This window comes from Porites lutea, chromosome 5 (assembly GCF_958299795.1).
Source record: "Porites lutea chromosome 5, jaPorLute2.1, whole genome shotgun sequence".
In the NCBI taxonomy this organism is placed as follows: Eukaryota; Metazoa; Cnidaria; class Anthozoa; order Scleractinia; family Poritidae; genus Porites; species Porites lutea.
The window spans coordinates 1,769,917-1,787,500 of NC_133205.1; the positions used below are offsets into that span (position 1 = coordinate 1,769,917).

Here is a 17,584-nt window from a genome sequence, read left to right on the forward strand (position 1 = left end):
GTCTTTTAACGCCGTTTCATTTTCACTACCGTTTGATCTTTTAACTGTAGTTGGTTAAAAGAGACAGCACTTTACATGGAAGACACATGAACGAGGTTATATAAGAGGGTAAGGGATTAGGAACTCGAGCCGTAGCATTCGCGTACAAACTTTCTCGAGTACGGCATATAGTCTTCATCGCGTGAAGAGGATTTGCGTCAGAAAAGCACTACCCTCTTGAAATTCAAAAGCAGTTCGTATTTTGAAAAGGGCCTCTTTAGTTACTTTCAGACAGGATTGCAAACCCACTCTTCCCAGCTCCCTATTCCCCTTAATTTTGGTCCCACAGGCAATTTCCGTGTTGTCTTGCAGTATTATTTGTCGCGCAGTATTATTATTTTAAGGTTAATCAAGGCTTACCAGTTAATGCACGACCGTGGCACGCCAGTCCGGCTGGTTGATATCAAAACCCACACAAGAGGAAGCCTAAATCAGTTCCGGGGTCGTGCAGGTCCGAAAACCGGAATTCTGTTTTACTTGTTCAAAGCATAAACAACATCAACAAGAAGCACTTCTTATCCATACATTTTTTGTTTAACGGGTTAAATAGCATTTTAATAGGTATATAAATTAATGTATACATCTAATTTACCTATAATTTTTTTGCTCCTTTTGCTGGGTCACAGGACTATTTCAAACACTCTAGAATTGGATACAGCACAAGATGCGGGAAAAAAAAAACTATAGAAAACAGAACTGTCGGTAAGATGCTTGCTTTATTGAAGAACGCTGTTCGCACGCTGTTAGGGAAATGTCGTTTTACTCCCTTTAAAACTTTTGTCATCAGAATCCCCAGGGTTACTATGAACAAACTGCCGATGGTTTAGGCTATGCGTGGTTTTCGAGGCCCATCCTTTAGTTGACTTGATTGCGGCTAAAGTTCGGAATACCCGGCCACTTATTAATCGTGAAAGCTTAATCGCAAGATCTGAACCCCTGTTAAAAACTTTCACATAAGTTATTGCATTGACAAAATCATTTGTCGTTTTAGACAGACGTTAGTTTGTTCCGCTGTTCGTTAGTAACTATCAAAAGCGAGGAAAAGAAGTCTTCTCACGACTGTACTTTATCGTCTGTCCAATAAATTATAGAGCGTTATTCTTCAATTTTGGACTTAATAAAGAAGTTCCTTTTACGCGTTTTAATGGACTGAAGAGAAGGGAGCTTTGGCATCAATTAGAATTATAAAAGCGTCAATGACCACGCGTGCATTTTCAAATTTCGCACTCAGTTGAAGCTCGTACGAGAACTCCTTCCCGTCATCAATGCCAAAACTCTTTAGTGTCAGTTATTAAGAACCTTCGCGGAGGATACCTATCCCGAGTTCACGGACGTTAAAAGTCGACTGTATTACCTTATGCCACTCCGATCTGTGACACACTCTAGAAGACTACAGATCAAAAGTTTCCTAAGCAACTGCACATATATGGGCATGTTAAACATGACTTGTAATACAACTGCGCGTAGCTGTTTGAACAACAGTTCATATCCGATTCTCTTCTACAGCTTGTTTCTCGGGACACATGAACGTCACCAGTTTGCCGAGCCCCTGTCGAGCAGCCTCCACGTCGTTTTTGGAGCAGGGCTGTATATGCCACTCCCTGTTACGAGCTATCACATCCAGGCCCATCATTCTTGATAGCTATGGATTGAGAAATAACTATTCACATTTCTTGTAATCCTTTTTCACTTGTTCATAACCCTTGGAGCACTTGGGACTTCTTAAGAACTCGTTTAATCGAGTCTGTACGTTCCAGATCGAATACAGCGTTTTCACATGACGTCGTGGCCGCTATATTGGCGTTCCAAAACAACGAAACAGCGGCCATATTGGTGCTCCAGAGTTGAACTTTTCAGTTTATGTAAACGCTTTCTTTTGTTCCATCAAATTTGCACAGATGCTGGCCACAAGAGTGAAAACGCGCTATTTGAATTTGGAAGTGTTGGTTTTTGAGGAGAGAGGGGTTAACAAGAAAACCCTTTGGAGCAAAATGCATTTAATGCATTTTGAAGTTAAACTTGAAAAAGACTTATTACTGACCTCATCTGCGCTACGTGCTCCCTGTACATCTTGTTTGTTTGCCAATACTAAAAGTGGAAGGGTTTCTAGGGAGGGGTGGGAGAGAGCTTCTTTGAGCTCAGCTGCTGCCAAGTCCACATCATCATCATTACTACTACTGTCCACAACAAACACCTAACACAGGAAAAAGCTGTTAAAACTGCAATAAAAAATTACTCTTAATAACATACAGCTTAACTTCATAGCAAGACTCCATATAGGCGAATCTTTGTTGACGTCCTTGTTTACAGTTTTCCTCATTGGCATACGACTTAACTCACAGAAGCCGTGGCCATATATATGAACTTAATGCAAACGTTGAAAAAGCTTATTAACTTAAACAATTTGTGCAATTTTCAGCTTATTAAAAGCAATATTGAAGGAAATATCAGCCATCTAAAACTGTGTAATTGCTGGGTGGCAAAAAATTTATGAGCCATATATTTTTTGTACAATTTTGAGTTTTTAAAAGAGAATTTCTCCGAAACAATTGGGTATATAGGGCTCAGATTTTCAGAGATAACTGAAATTGTTATGCTCTTTCAATATTCAGGGGTTTTATTTTATTAGCTTCATCAGATAATGATGAGCATATGTTAATGAGGCAGAAAATGTAAACAAAGATTCTCCTATAAGGGAGGTGTCTGTAAAGTTATTTATAGAGGTCACTGTGGTGATCTCACTTTTACAACTCCCAAGAAAGATGTCTGTCAATACATGGACTGTAAAGAGTGAAACATAATTTGAATAATATTAACTGAGAGCATGATTGTTGATCTACCCTAAACAGAGAAGTATCATTTTTTTAGCACAAAGTGTGAAATGAAAACTGATAGGCTTTCGAACCGCAAAGAAACAAAAATGTCAGCCAATAAACAAGATCTAAATACAGTAGTTACACCAGCTCTTTCTGAAGGTTTTTCACACAAGATAAAGAAAACCACAGAAAAGAGACAATGTTAAAGAAATGACCTTAAAAAAATCTCTAGTGTAACATAAAAAATGTCCTCACCACACCAAGTGCTCCTTCAAAGTAATGAGACCAGTATTTTCTGACATTGTCTCCACCTAAACTCATACAGAAACAGATTCATTAGAAAAGTAAAAATAACAGTTTTCTGACAATTTAATTTCACTGATCATTTTTCTTCCTATTCACATATACAGTTCTTGGAATTTGAAAGAGTGTTGTTATATTTTTTTGTTGCACTTTGCTTTTACCCCAATACACTATACTAAGCAACACCATTGACTGGCTTTTATTCAGAATCAAGGAAATACCAACAGAAAATCTCTACACTACTGTATATGAACAACAAAAGGTTTACATGTATGAAGGTATATCAGACTGACCTCCAAGTTCCTTTACATTAAGGATAGCTGTGGGCAGCTGGACAGCTTTCACAGAGAAACCTGAAAAAATGTAGGGTATGTACAACTGTAGGACTTCACAAAACCTTTTTTAAATATCTACAGTCTACAGGTCTTAAGTAAGTATGGTAAGTCTTTTTAGGTTACTTGCCTGATAGGCAAGGGTCCGGCAAGCCATCTTAAAATTAACTACTGTAAGTTCTCTATTAAGCCCCCCGGGGGGCTTATTTACATTTATTTTCAAACCCATTTGAGGGGGGGAGGGCTTAATAGAGACAGGGGGGCTTATTTAATTTAGAAAAGACGATGGTACCAGTTCTCCATTAAAAAACTAGAATACAAAGTAGAAATGCTCAAGTACAAGAAGTTGGAGGTCATGAAGCCGAGGATCAAAAACAAATCCGAACTTCTAGTTGGTAAATAAACCTTCCCAGATCAGTCCAAATGAAGTTTTACAGTCGTGATTGATTAATACAGTCTACCATTTATTAGTGAAGAATATTTAGGGGAGGGGAGGGGGGTTTACTAGGGGGGCTTATAAACTTTCTTCCCTTGAAAAGGGGGAGCTTATTAGAGGGAGGGGGTTTATTTGAGAGGGGGGCTTAATAGAAGATTTACAGTAAGACAAGCAAGCAGTGGATCTGAACAAGTGCAATTCAAGAATTGTTTGTCCAAAAGGGAAGCTGGAATTCATTTTTTTTGCCCTGGAATGTTACTGGGTACCTTGCATTATACAATCATGTATCTCGTGGTGACAAGCCTAATATAGCCTACATCTTATTAGGGTAAGAGTTCATTTGTAGGGGATTTGGCATGAGCAATTAAATAAGCAACAATAAAAAAATAAAATAAATTTTCACTTTCTGGCTTCATTGACATCATAAAGACTTACCAACTGTGGGTTGCAATTCATCTGTTACAGTTTCAGCACTCAGTAGAGCACAAAGCAATGATTTGCCAGCTTGGCTCAATCCAATCGCAATCACTGGATACGTCGGTCTTGGTGCTGCCGGCTCCTTACAGCAGAGTGTTTGCCCACACTACAATAGTATTTCGTTGTTAAGCTTTCCATTAAGAATATATGCACCGTTTACAGCCCCATAAAACAGCCATAAGTCAGCCCATAAACCACACAGGAGAAACGTAACACACATTGTTTTATGTAATGTAAGCTCTTTTTTTATTGAAATCCTTTTTTTTTTTAGGTCACAGAAATGATAGTTTCTTCCCCAGACAAATCCTTGTGTTTCGAATGTTACACGCAACAATGCCAATATTCGCCAACGCTTATATTTCGAGCTTGGGCTACCTGTGATGTCACTTGTTAAAATTCACCCTCAGAGGACCTGGTGCAACAGCATACCCCAAATTAAATTAAAATGGCCACCTCATTATTACCACCCAAAGAGTTTTAAGAAACTAGTTCTACTACATTTAGATGGTTGTCAATATGACGCTGTGACTTCTTGGTACTGCACTGTAGAAACCTAATTTTTCACCTACACAAGGAATAACTTTATGTATATTATCTGTTTTAGCTTAAACTTACTCTTTAAATTCACGTCTGCTTTACCTGGAATTATGGTTATGATCTCTTTTCTGATTATGAATGGAGACGTTCTAAATGCTTCGACTGTGACCGGATTTGTTAAGAACTTTCATCAAGCTTTACATGATCATTGGACTGTTCCCTTATCCTTCATGATCACGTCGAGTGTGGCAAAAAAAGTTTGACTTGTGATAAGGATCTTATCTGCGGTACAATCCATTTGAGCCTTATCGTCAAAAAGGAAGGTAAATTTTAAAAAACTCATACCCGATAACATCCAATACGACATAAGGCACACATCAAGGAGCACCACTGGCATTTCTCACCCATTATTCACAGATCAGATGCTGTAAATCAAGTAGCGATTAAAAAATTCTCCATCGCTAGGGACGCCAAAGGCGAAAAAATAACGCTTTACGCGGGCTTTCCACTCTTTCCGCTCTTGTTTTCCTCACATCTGCCATTTTGAATCACATGACTAGAACCCAGATCTTCCGTTCGAAGGAAGTGAGTAGGCAACTTCGATGTGACAAGTCAAGTCAGGGGTTAAGCAAGTGCTATTTTTGTCGTTTTACGTGTATTTCGCTGTTAAAAAACGTTCACCTTGTACGATCAAAAAGCCGTTAGTTCAAGGAAAAGTCATCATGTCTTTAGCAGGGTTCAAAAAACAGATTAACAAAGCTAATCAGGTAAGAACAAGTTGGGATTCTCGCGCTGTGGTTGCTGATCGCTTAGCTTCTTTGAGAAATTCACAAATTTGATTTCCGTTTCGTGTCACAGTTCATGAGTGAAAAAATTGGAAGCGCCAAGGGATCAAGGCTAGACGAAGAGTTTGTAGAGTTAGAAAGAGTAAGTATTGGATAAGCTATCACAAGTTTCATGAGTCAAATTGCGACCATGGCGCGGTTTTGGCATGAGAAACCCAGGCTTGAATGACACTCACTGTCAAATGGCACTTACACTCGAAATTATCCACGAACGCAGATCTTGTTGCTGCCCTGACTTCATTTTGTTATTTTTCTCTTCTCACAGATTTCGTGTTAGTGTTTATTTTCTTGAGCATAACTACCACATTCCAGCCACAGCTGTAGCCTGTAATTGGCCTCCATTCCCCGGTTTTCACATGCTGCTGATTTCAATCTGTCGTATTTTTAAGGCGTAATTTGGAAACTGTTAGTCAAGCTTCTATTTTTATCGCTGTAACCTGCAGTTGTTTCAGCAATGCTCAATAAAAAACAAAAACTACGATCTATTTCACGAACGCACTTGAATTGCGTCTTCCTTTGAGCTGTGAGTCACAGAATCTTAAGTGTACGTGATAGCTTATCGTTTTACACTAATGTTTTGAAACCTTTATTCAATATAACCGTGTATATGTGATATTATATAATCCAACAATGAGGTTAATCCCTTTTCGATGGATAATTCCATCTTAAGTTGTGCACCTGTTACAAAGAATGCATAAATTTTATCAAACCGGGTGTAAACACCAAGAATGGTGCCAAAATCTGTTTGAAATACCCATCTCAACTTTGTTGTGAGATATGTGTGGTCGATATGCATTTTGTATACCCAGCATCACTGATATCCTCCACTTAAAAGCTCCTTACAATCCTGGGTGCCTTTTTAAGATTTTGACTTTAAAGCATTTTGTAATATTAATCAATAATTAGAGGCACTAAAACATTTTTCCCTTTGAGAAAAAGAACCTTGACAGGGTCTATGTTTACTAAATCTTCATGTGGAACCTGGATCACATGGAGGTAAAGATAACTGGCATTGACTTACATTGCAACCCTTTTAGGGCCAAGAGTAACCAACATCAGCTTTCTCCTTACAATATCAAGGCTGTGCTCTAAGGAAAACTGGAGGGAGCCCATGTGCTCTTAATCTGTAAAATCTAGGGTGCCCAGCATATGATTTGTATGAAAAAAGGAAGATTTTCTAGTCGCCCAAGAGCAAAAGTTAGGCGCCAGGGGCCACTGGGCTCTGCTAGAGCACAGAGCTCCTTGAATATCAATATACAAGAAACAGTTATAAGAATTAATGAAATGACAACCAAAGAGGAAAGGGATGAATAGGCGAATGGATCGGTGGATTTTGAAAATATTTTTGCCTGGATTTCGGATTCAAAGCGAGATTTTAATGGATTTCTGGATCCTGCAATTGTTGTGTATTAGGACCCAGACTCCCTCTCGGTAGGACATTGTAACGCCTGACTAGGAATCAGGAGCCACGAGTCGTGTAGGCGAAATAAAGCCATCGTCCAAGGTTGAATCCGTTGTAATCTTCCATTATTTGCCGACCAGATCGGTCACAACATTGGCGACGAGGGTAAAACAAGATCCCAAGAAGTCAGCGAGACGAACAGTTCGCGAGAAACATGGACGATAATGAACGAAACCATATCAAAACATTCGACTGTCATGGGGACCAAAACACGCTTGGCTTGCGATGGAAACGGTGGCTGACAGCTTTCGAACTATTTGCAGATGGCAAAGGCTTAATTCTAAATGAAGACAACGCGAACAACAGGCAGAGGAGACGTGCATTAATGCTCCATCTCGCGGGACCCGATGTTCAAGATATTTTCCTTACCCTGCCGAACACGGGAGATGTGAAAGATTACCGGAAAGCGGTCGATGCACTGAACGCATACTTCGCTCCCAAAGTCGACACTACGTATGCTAGACACTGTTTCAGACAGCTAATTCAAGCACCAGGGGAAACAATCCGACAGTTTGCAACCAGACTCCGACGAGCATCGAAAGATTGTGACTATGGCGAAGATACAGATAACCAAATTCGTGATGAAATCCTCTGCAAGTGCACCAGCACGTACATAAAACGAAAACTCCTGGAAGAACGTCAAGGCCTCACTTTAGCTAGAGCGCTTGAAATCGCCCAGAACTGCGAAAAAGTCGACGCACAGCTTGCTGCAATGACCATAGAGGAAAAGGGAGAGAATTCAGCTAGTGTAAACCGCATAGAGGGAACAAAGACAGGCCATGGCAAGAGAAATCAGTCACGAGGTACCAAAACCGGCCGTGAGAAAACTTGTTACCGATGTGGTAGAACCGGACATTTCGGTCGAGATTCTAACTGTCCAGCAAGAGGTAAATTCTGCCATCGATGTGGGCTGGAAGGACATTTTCAAGAGCAGTGCAGGACCAAGCAGAAAGGTGAAGAAAAGCAAAAACAAACCAAAGGCCACAGGAACCCCAAGGGAGGTGCCGCAAATATGGTTGGTTGCCACAACGAAGAAGAGGAACCAGGGTATGCTTTTACGGTAGGAGGCAGGAATGAGAAGATTGAAGTAACCGTTGGAGGTTGTAAGCTGAACATGATCATAGATTCTGGAGCAAGCACTAACATCATTGACAAGGAAACATGGGAGTGGTTGAAGAAAAACAAAGTGAAGTGCGAATCAGCTCGCTCGAGTAGGAAACTCTATGCCTACGCATCCCAGACACCACTTGATGTGATAGGAACATTCTCCTGTGAAGTCTCTGCAGGAAGCAATACTGCTAGTGCCAAATTTTGTGTGATTAATGGTGAAGGAGACCCCCTTCTGGGGAAGGACACTGCAACTAGTCTAGGCGTACTGAAAATAGGGATTGGCATCGCTGCAGTAACTGCAGACCCACAGACCATTGGTGGGATCCTGCAACAGAAGTACCCAAATGTTTTCAGCGGCGTTGGAAAGTTGAAAGACAGAGCAGTACAGCTCCACATCGACCCCAATGTGACGCCAGTAGCACAGCCGATGCGGAGGACTCCGTTCAGCATGAGATCAAAGTTGGAAGAAAAGATTAAAGAACTCATTGAACTAGACATTATTGAACCTGCACAGGGGCCCACACCATGGGTTAACCCAATTGTTGTTGTCCCAAAATCTGGGGGTGACATCCGTCTTTGCATTGACATGCGAAGGGCTAACAAAGCAATACGAAGAGCCAGACACCCGATCCCTACTGTTGATGAGATTACTCAGAGCATAAGTGGCAGCAAGGTATTCTCCAAACTTGACCTTAAGTGGGGATATCACCAGCTTGAGCTTTCCCCAGAATCCCGAGAGATTACTACGTTTGCTACCCACTGCGGTCTGTTCAGATACAAGAGACTATTGTTTGGTGTTAACTCTGCTTCTGAACAGTACCAGTACGAGATCCAGACGGCACTTGCGGGTATAGAAGGGCAAGAGAACATTTCAGATGACATCATCATACATGGTAGAGACCAGAAAGAGCACGATTTGCGGTTGGAGAAAGTAATTGTGAGATTAAAGGAACGTGGACTGACCCTCAATGCAGAAAAGTGCCAGTTTAGCATGGATAAACTCACATTCTTTGGCATGGTATTGTCCGGGAACGGGATCAGTTGCACAGAAGAAAAGGTGAAAGCCGTGAAAGAGGCACGAGAACCTCGAACGGTATCAGAAACCCGAAGTTTTCTTGGGCTTGTAAACTACTGTGGCCGCTTCATACCCGACCTGGCAACGGTATCTGAGCCCTTACGTCGCCTGACAAAGTCAGGGACCCCTTTCGTGTTTGGAGGTGAACAGAAGAAGGCGTTTCAGGAGCTAAAAGAGCGATTGACCTGTGCTGAGACTTTGGGGTACTTCGACAAAGATGCCCCAACCCAAGTGATTGCTGATGCCAGCCCTGTTGGACTGGGAGCGGTACTGACCCAAAAGCAGAAGAATGGACCGAGAGTCATCTGCTATGCAAGTCGTAGTCTGACAGACACCGAGAGAAGATATTCGCAGACAGAGAAAGAGGCCCTGGCACTCGTATGGGCCTGCGAAAAGTTCCATCCCTATGTGTATGGTGTGCCATTTGATCTTGTTACGGATCACAAGCCGCTGGAAGTTATTTACGGCCCAAGGTCAAAACCCTGCGCACGCATTGAAAGATGGGTGTTACGAATGCAGCCATACAAATTCAAGGTCAAGTATGAGCCTGGGCCGAGCAACATTGCTGACCCCCTCTCAAGGCTAGTGGGAAATCTAAAAACCAGCAGCAGTCACTCAGCTGAAGCCGAGGAATATGTCAGATTTGTAGCCATAAATGCGACCCCCTGTGCTATGACTACACGAGAAGTGGAAGAAGCCTCAGCAATCGATGAAGAACTCTGTGCAGTCAAGGAATGCCTAAACGGAAAACCGTGGGACCAGCTAGCCTACAAGAAATACCTCCCATGTAGTAGTGAACTGTGCAGCATTGGACAATTGATACTAAGAGGAACAAGAATCGTTATCCCGAAGAAACTCAGACCCAGGGTGTTGTCTCTCGCTCACGAAGGTCATCTGGGCATCGTCGGAACTAAACAGAAGTTGCGCAGTAAAGTGTGGTGGCCCGGGATGGAAAAGGATGCTGAAAAACACTGTAAAACCTGCTATGGATGTCAGTTAGTCAGCCGTCCCAGCCCACCAGAGCCTATCAGGAGCACAGCATTGCCGACTGGACCATGGAGAGATTTGGCAATTGATTTGCTCGGACCACTTCCCACTGGTGAGTCCATTCTGGTCGTCGTTGACTACTATAGTCGCTACTACGAGATAGACATCATGAGATCCACAGTTGCCTCTAAAGTCATCTCGAGTCTGGAAGAGATATTTGCAAGACATGGTCTACCTGAGAGCTTGACATCTGACAATGGACCACAGTTCGTAGCAACAGAGTTTACAGAGTACATGGAGCAGCAGGGAATCAGACACCACAGGGTAACAGCAAAATGGCCCCAGGCAAATGGAGAAGTTGAGCGCCAAAATAGCTCACTTCTGAAAAGGCTCCAAATCGCACATGCTCAAAAGAAGGACTGGAAGAAAGAGCTGAATGTTTATCTTGCAGCGTACAGAAGCTTACCTCACCCAACGACTGGTGTAAGCCCCGCCGAGCTGCTCTTCGGACGGAAAGTACGCACCAAGCTTCCTGAGCTGAGCGATGTACATGTCGAACAAGAAGTGCGTGATAGGGACAACGAACAGAAGAGTAAGAGCAAAGCGTACGCTGACATGCAAAGGAATGCGAGGTACTCAGAGGTACTTCCTGGAGATCAAGTGCTAGTGCAACAAGAGAGGAAAAATAAGCTCACAACCCGTTTTGAACCAAGTCCGTACACTGTGGTAAACAAGCACGGGAACAGCTTGATCGTGCAATCTCCAGGAGGAGCCCAATACTCCCGCAATACATCTCATGTAAAGAAACTGCTAGAGAATGGTGATACACATGATGATACACCAAGTGTACCGGAAGTGGTGGTGACCGGGGAGCCCCACAAGCAGGATAAGCTGACCCCGCAGCAGAGTGTGGTGATACCGGAACCAAATGTTATTGAGCCTGAAGTCCCACTTAGGAGGTCCCAGAGACACAGAGTGGCCCCAAGTTATCTCAAAGACTATTGTACTTAAATTTTAGAGACACTGAATTCTCACAGACATTGTTGACATTGTTGCTAGTCCATGTTTATGTTTATTGGACCAATTATTATTTTGTTTCTACTTCTGCTAAATGTTATTGTTCGCTATCTAAATGGGGAGGGATGTTGTGTATTAGGACCCAGACTCCCTCTCGGTAGGACATTGTAACGCCTGACTAGGAATCAGGAGCCACGAGTCGTGTAGGCGAAATAAAGCCATCGTCCAAGGTTGAATCCGTTGTAATCTTCCATTATTTGCCGACCAGATCGGTCACAACAGCAATTGCAGCAGATTGCGGATTCATCTATTTTTGGACCTGGATTTTGGACTTTGCGTGTAATTAAAATATTAAAATATTAAAAATATTATTAAAAATATTATTAAAATATTTTTGCCTGGATTTTGGATTCAGTGCAATAATTGAAGGGTGGGTTTGGTTAATAAATCATAACAGATTGGCAGATTTGCGTACCCCTAGTCACCCCCCCTCAAAGAGAAAATTCTGTCGACAAATTCCCTCAGGAATTGTGTGGAAATCAGCCTGCAGAATTTGTGTGAGGACAATAACGGCTGGTTTTCACTAGCAATGAAGTCAGAGTCAAAGTCATAAGGGGAGCCACAAGAGTGCTTATGACTTAGTGAAAATCAAAAATTGGAGTTGGAAGCAAAGTCATAAGTGCGACAGAATCGGAGTCAGAAGAATCAGAACGTTTCCATTTTCTTCTGATTCCACTTACAACTCTGTTGCTTACGATCTAATGAAAACCAGATTGTCGGAGTCAGAAGCAAAACGGAAGGAGAAACCAATCACAGTGCACATTCCCCCGCTTTGTGATTGGTTTAGTTCATCCACTTGTGCTTACGACTCTGACAAGCTAGTTTTCACTTGATCTTAAGCAACAGAGTCCTAAGCAGAATCAGAATGCTGTTTTCACTAGATCATATAGTTTTATGCTTCTGATTACAACTCCGACTCCGTTGCTAGTGAAAAGTAGCATTAATCAATCAGGTTTCATATTCTCCACACTGTTCTCCATGCATTCCCTTTAGTACATATACAAATAAGGAGAATTTGTTTAACAGTCAAGACAATTTTCACTGGTTGATAATAACCTTTTCTTATTTGCTTTACTATGTTTGATTGAGCTCTGTGACTTAAGGAGAAAATATATTAAAATGTTGGTCACTCTTTGGGGTGAAAGGGTTACACTGTAGCTGAAAAGAAACTGCTGTGAGGAAAGAGAAGGAGAGGGTTGCTAGTTGGGTCACAGGGGTAACTAGCTGAAATTTGAACTGTTTTTCCTCTTTCCAATTTTTGGAGTAAGATATTTTGCCTGAAATAATGTTGCTGCAGTCCATTTTTCTACTGGAATACCAAAAATAATTTATAATAATTTATAATTTATAGTTTTTCTACTGGAATACCAAAAATAATTGAGAATGTTATTTAAACATTGATAATATTAAGGTTTATTGTAAATATTATGGTCACCAACAGTACTTTATTTTTCATTGTTTATTTCCCATTTCCCCCCTCTCTTTTATTATTTTAGAAAACTGATGTAACTGCAGGACTTGTTGAACATGTAAGCCACAAAACCAAAGAATATCTTCAGCCTAATCCAGGTACATGCATAATCCTTCCAAAACGTCTATTCACATATTTTCCACACTTTGAACTAAAAAGCTGCTTATTTCCCATGTACTTTCATTGCAATACCTTACCCTGTAAAAAAAGTGAATGGCCCAGACAGTGTCTTTCCAAGAAGAACACAGTTTGGGCTGTGGTAGCCATTTCAGAGATCTGAGCTCTTTGGAGATAGGACACCCTTGGAAATTATTTTGACTGTATCGTTTAAATACCTTTTACACTTGTAAGGGTTTCATATACCAGTATTTGTTTGTACAACGACTTTCAAAGTATGTAATGTGGTTAAATGTAATTTAAGCTAAGTTAAACGCAGAACAATGCTGGTCTGGGGTTTCCCTTGTCTCGGTCATGCGCAGTGGTGGGGGATCTGCTGGGGGTCGCGTGGTTTTACAGCTCGGGTTTTGAGGTCAACTCATTTGCGCGTGCACTTTTGCCTTTTCGACGGTGCTTGGCGATCAAATTTATTCGATCTGTTTGGAGCCTCATGATGAACAGGTTTACACTGTACATGTACTGTAAGAGGATGACAAATTGTTTATGATGTTCATTTAAAGCGGCCCGAGCCAAGCTCACAATGCAGTCAACTGTTCACAAAGTCCGTGGAGAGGCTAAAGTATCACGATACCCTCAACCCGAGGGCCTACTGGGAGAAACTATGATGAAAGGTGGAGAAGATCTGGGGGAAGAGTCACTGTTTGGTAAGATAGTACATGTGCAGCACTCTCATGCTATCAAAAAGTAAAAATATACCAAGCAGACACTTCCCTGCTCACAGAGGTCTCTCACACTTTGTCATGAGAGACCTCCGCTAGCAGGGAAAGCAGACACTTGTTTCATTCAACAGCTACGATGGAGCAAAGAGGCTGCTTGCAAGTCCCTCTCATTTGTGCCCTGAATATTCATATCTCAGCGATGGCTCTGATGAGTTTTTCTCAAATAAACTTGGTTTACCCCTTTCCTCCAGAACCAACATTTCTAAAGTCCAATTTGATCTGGAAAGCACAGTAACGCAGTTTAATGAGTTCTTTGGAGTGTAGGTGGAGTGTATTTCATGGGATAAGCAAATTCTTTTTTAATGGGGGAAGGGTCAGGGGTATGAGGAGTAGGGAACTTGGCAAATCAGATTGACTTCCTACCCTGTGCATCATATGACCATGTGTTATTAGTAAAATCCAGCTAGTGATCTATTATCAATGCTGAATTCTGATTGGTTGAGCTACTACTAGCCTATATGTTATAGCCCAATAATAGCGAAAAGCGCTTGCTTTGAAAACCAAAATGGTGGCTGAATCATGTTTTACTAGATAAAGTTGTTTTGTCTCGATATTTTTTACCAGCTAGTTGGATTTTAGTAAAACAACAATTATTCCTCTCACCCTCATGGGCTATTGACTCAGAGCCCATGCGTGCTTGAGGAATAATTGTTAATTACACCTGTATTTAGTGATGTTTAGGGCTATTTGATTCTTTTGATTGTCTACAAGGCCCTGACTGATCTGCATATACAGGATAACAGATCTTTCAAACTGTGATACGCCTGATTAGTCCTTATGATCAACATCATAGAACCCTCTTGTTGTTCATTACCCAATACAAAGAGTTCTGGTGACCACAATTTTCAAATAGCTGTCCTACATGTAGTACTGTGGAACTCACGACCAAAACATAATGATTAATCATTCTGCGGGCTCCTTATTAAGTCACTGTATTTGGCCTGGACAATAACAAGATGTCTGGGTCAAAAATAATACAGGTTTCGTTTACAGAAAAATGTGTGAAGATGAGCCTGGGATTTACTTGTATTGATATCCACTTTACTGTACCTTAAGATGCAATCCACTTCCTATATAATAGCAGATTTCACTGTATTTAAAAGAGACTAAAATTGCGTTGACATTCTTTATTTCAGGTCAAGCACTGAAGGATGCTGGAGAAGCATTCTCAAATTTAGCTGAAATAAAGGAAGCTCTTGATTCAAGTGTCAAGCAAAATTTCTTGGACCCACTTGAACAGCTGAAGAACAGAGATATCAAGGAGATAATGGTACTCAAATGGTTTTGAACTCTCATGTTGTGCAATTAAACCAGTAAAGAGCTTCTAGTGCTGGCTTTCCTTTTTTGTTGTTTGTGTTTGTGAACTGGTTGGAAGAGTGGAAACTTCAATTTGACTATTGCAGCAAAGTGTACATGTACATTTAGAAGTTATGAAACCATCGTTAGGATAGAAAGTACCTTAATGCTTAGTATTGTAAGATGGTATGACTGAGGTTCTACATCATGTGAGGAGAATAGGATTACACTGTAATAATTATATTTGTCAAAATTAATGATAGTGTTAACTCTTTGATTTTAAATTCAATTTGGTGTTAAGAAGTTTTTTTTATAATGTTACTATTATTTTCATTTTCACAGCACCACAGAAAAAAGCTTCAGGGCAGACGACTTGATTTTGATTGCAAAAAGAGAAAAGCACACAAAGGTACAGATGGTACAGTGTATGCACAATGTTTGTACACTGTAAGAGTTCAGTTGACCACCATATATGTCCATACACAGGCAGTCATGTTGTAATAGGCCAAAATGTTTACTGTGGCTGACATGTCGATAAGCGCATTATGATATACAAATGTATAACCAACTATCTGGGATTATGCAGGACTCTGTCAGATATGACAGAAATCTCCCAGTCATCTGTATGGGTCACCAACTCCTGGATCATGAAAATATCTATTGAGCTTGTTATAAATTATATCCGCGTTGCCAATAGTAACGCGTCCCCTAAATTCCCTTAGGGTATTTTGCATTCTAGCGCCATATTTAAAAATTCAGTTTTGAGCTAGCAGTGGTCATGAACACAAGAATTCAGATTTAGAAACGAAGACTCGGAGATTCACGCTAGTCGAATCATTCTGTAAATCACGCTATTTAGCCTCGAAATGTAGAAGTGAAAGAGGCGAGCCGATTTCGACGCGTGAATGCTAATTAACTTAAACTGTAGAATACTGAGACACTGAGAATTAAATAATAAATCTTGAAGAACAGCGAAAAGACGACAACAGAACTTTTCAGTGCTATTGTTTGTTTTCCCAAGACATTAAGATGATTTTGATTTTTAAGTTCATAGAACAGTTTCTGGTGGTATTTTTGAGTGGCTTTTATTTGTCATTATAGTCATGGACCAAAGTGATTGTTGATGGTCTATTCTAGTTTACATGTATGTAAGACTACATGTAATGTCCAGAGCCACAGCCATGTAATGTTTTGAAGAATGGGTTGATTTGTGTTTATTGGGGGTAGGGTGTGTTAATATTGCAAGAGTGTCAGCCTCCAGAATTTTTTGGCTTTCCAAGGTTGACATCTTTGGAAGCATATCCTGAATACCATGCTACCCTTTTAGTTCCAGAGGAAGAAATTAGAGCTGCAGAGGAAAAGTTTGAAGAATCCAAAGAAGTTTGCTATAACAGCATGTTGAATCTCATTGAGTCTTCTGATGTAAGTGACTGTATACATCTCACTTAAAGAGCCGTTACTTTTCTCTGGCTTATTTTAATGCTTGCTTTGGTTCAAATCTCCTGCTTCATATACCATACATCAACATGTAACCATGTGGCTTTTAGTGCAACCTACAGTGCAAACGTTAGTAACAGTATTAATGTATCAGCCACTATTATGATTACTGCAAAACCAGAGTTGAATAAAAAATCATTTGATAAACAATTAAAAGGAAAAAGTTAACAGGTTCTCAGTAGTAAACACAAGATTTAAGCCGTTTTAGCAAAAACAAAAATGGCCTAAACTACTTTACAGTATATGCCCACCCCACTTCATCACCAAACCCTCAATGATTTTATTGTAATAATTATCCTTACTGGCTAGGCCTGTTTCTACTGAAGTAAGGAACATACAGTCAGTTATGTAGCCTTTTCATCAAATGAATGCATTTCCACTTCAAAGGATAACATTATTCATGTATTGTGGTTATTTTATAATAGGTGGAACAAGTAAGTCAGCTTGCAGCTCTAGCAGAAGCGGTATTTGACTATCATAAACATTGCTATGATGTCATGGAAAGCTTGGTTGCAACTCTGAACAACAAGTATGTGGCTGCAGTGCACTACACTCCTACACATTTACATTACTAGACGTATCAACAATCGTTTGATTCTGGCTGTAGAAGAAAATAGATAATGGATGGCAGTGTACTTGTCTATAACAGTTATCCGTAATAGTTTCTATTTTTATTATTTCTTTTCAATTTTCCCAGTGGTTTGGTGCATGTTTCCCGTCATCATTCTGTCAATTTAATAAACTTTTCCTTCCTTCATCTTTGAATAATAATAATTAATCTTTGGTCTTATTTCATATGTCATGCAGCCTCAATATACAGTGTGTGCATAATACTATTATAAAATTCACTCAGGTATTTTTTTAGCTTTGCAAACTAATTAATGATACAAAACACAATCTTGTTTGACAGAGTTTCAGAAGCTGGCAG

At 40.5% G+C, this 17,584-nt stretch overlaps 2 protein-coding genes across 3 annotated transcripts in view; one reads left to right on the forward strand and one right to left on the reverse strand.

The window, feature by feature from the left end:
* Nucleotides 1-426: 426 nt before the first annotated feature.
* Nucleotides 427-5,465, reverse strand: LOC140938991 (ADP-ribosylation factor-like protein 15). Its single transcript, XM_073388548.1, has 6 exons — nt 5,286-5,465; nt 4,362-4,509; nt 3,452-3,511; nt 3,111-3,166; nt 2,081-2,233; nt 427-1,681 (listed from the first exon to the last, which is right to left on the reverse strand). Exons 1-6 carry the CDS (start codon nt 5,346-5,348, stop codon nt 1,523-1,525), a joined length of 639 nt encoding a protein of 212 aa, XP_073244649.1. The 5' UTR covers nt 5,349-5,465; the 3' UTR covers nt 427-1,522.
* A 59-nt stretch (nt 5,466-5,524) lies between these two features.
* LOC140938988 (endophilin-A2-like) overlaps nt 5,525-17,584 on the forward strand; it is a 14,399-nt gene continuing 2,339 nt past the window's right edge. The window contains exons 1-9 of one of the 2 annotated variants that reach the window (XM_073388545.1): nt 5,526-5,707; nt 5,799-5,867; nt 12,993-13,065; nt 13,645-13,788; nt 15,000-15,133; nt 15,502-15,568; nt 16,487-16,581; nt 17,082-17,185; nt 17,567-17,584. The exon at nt 17,567-17,584 is cut by the window's right edge and continues 182 nt beyond it. In XM_073388545.1, the coding sequence (XP_073244646.1) occupies nt 5,663-5,707; nt 5,799-5,867; nt 12,993-13,065; nt 13,645-13,788; nt 15,000-15,133; nt 15,502-15,568; nt 16,487-16,581; nt 17,082-17,185; nt 17,567-17,584 (749 nt within the window). In that variant the 5' untranslated portion in view covers nt 5,526-5,662. Of the gene's footprint in view, nt 5,708-5,798; nt 5,868-12,992; nt 13,066-13,644; nt 13,789-14,999; nt 15,134-15,501; nt 15,569-16,486; nt 16,582-17,081; nt 17,186-17,566 lie in introns of both variants that reach the window. The other variant, XM_073388546.1, reaches the window with a different exon arrangement.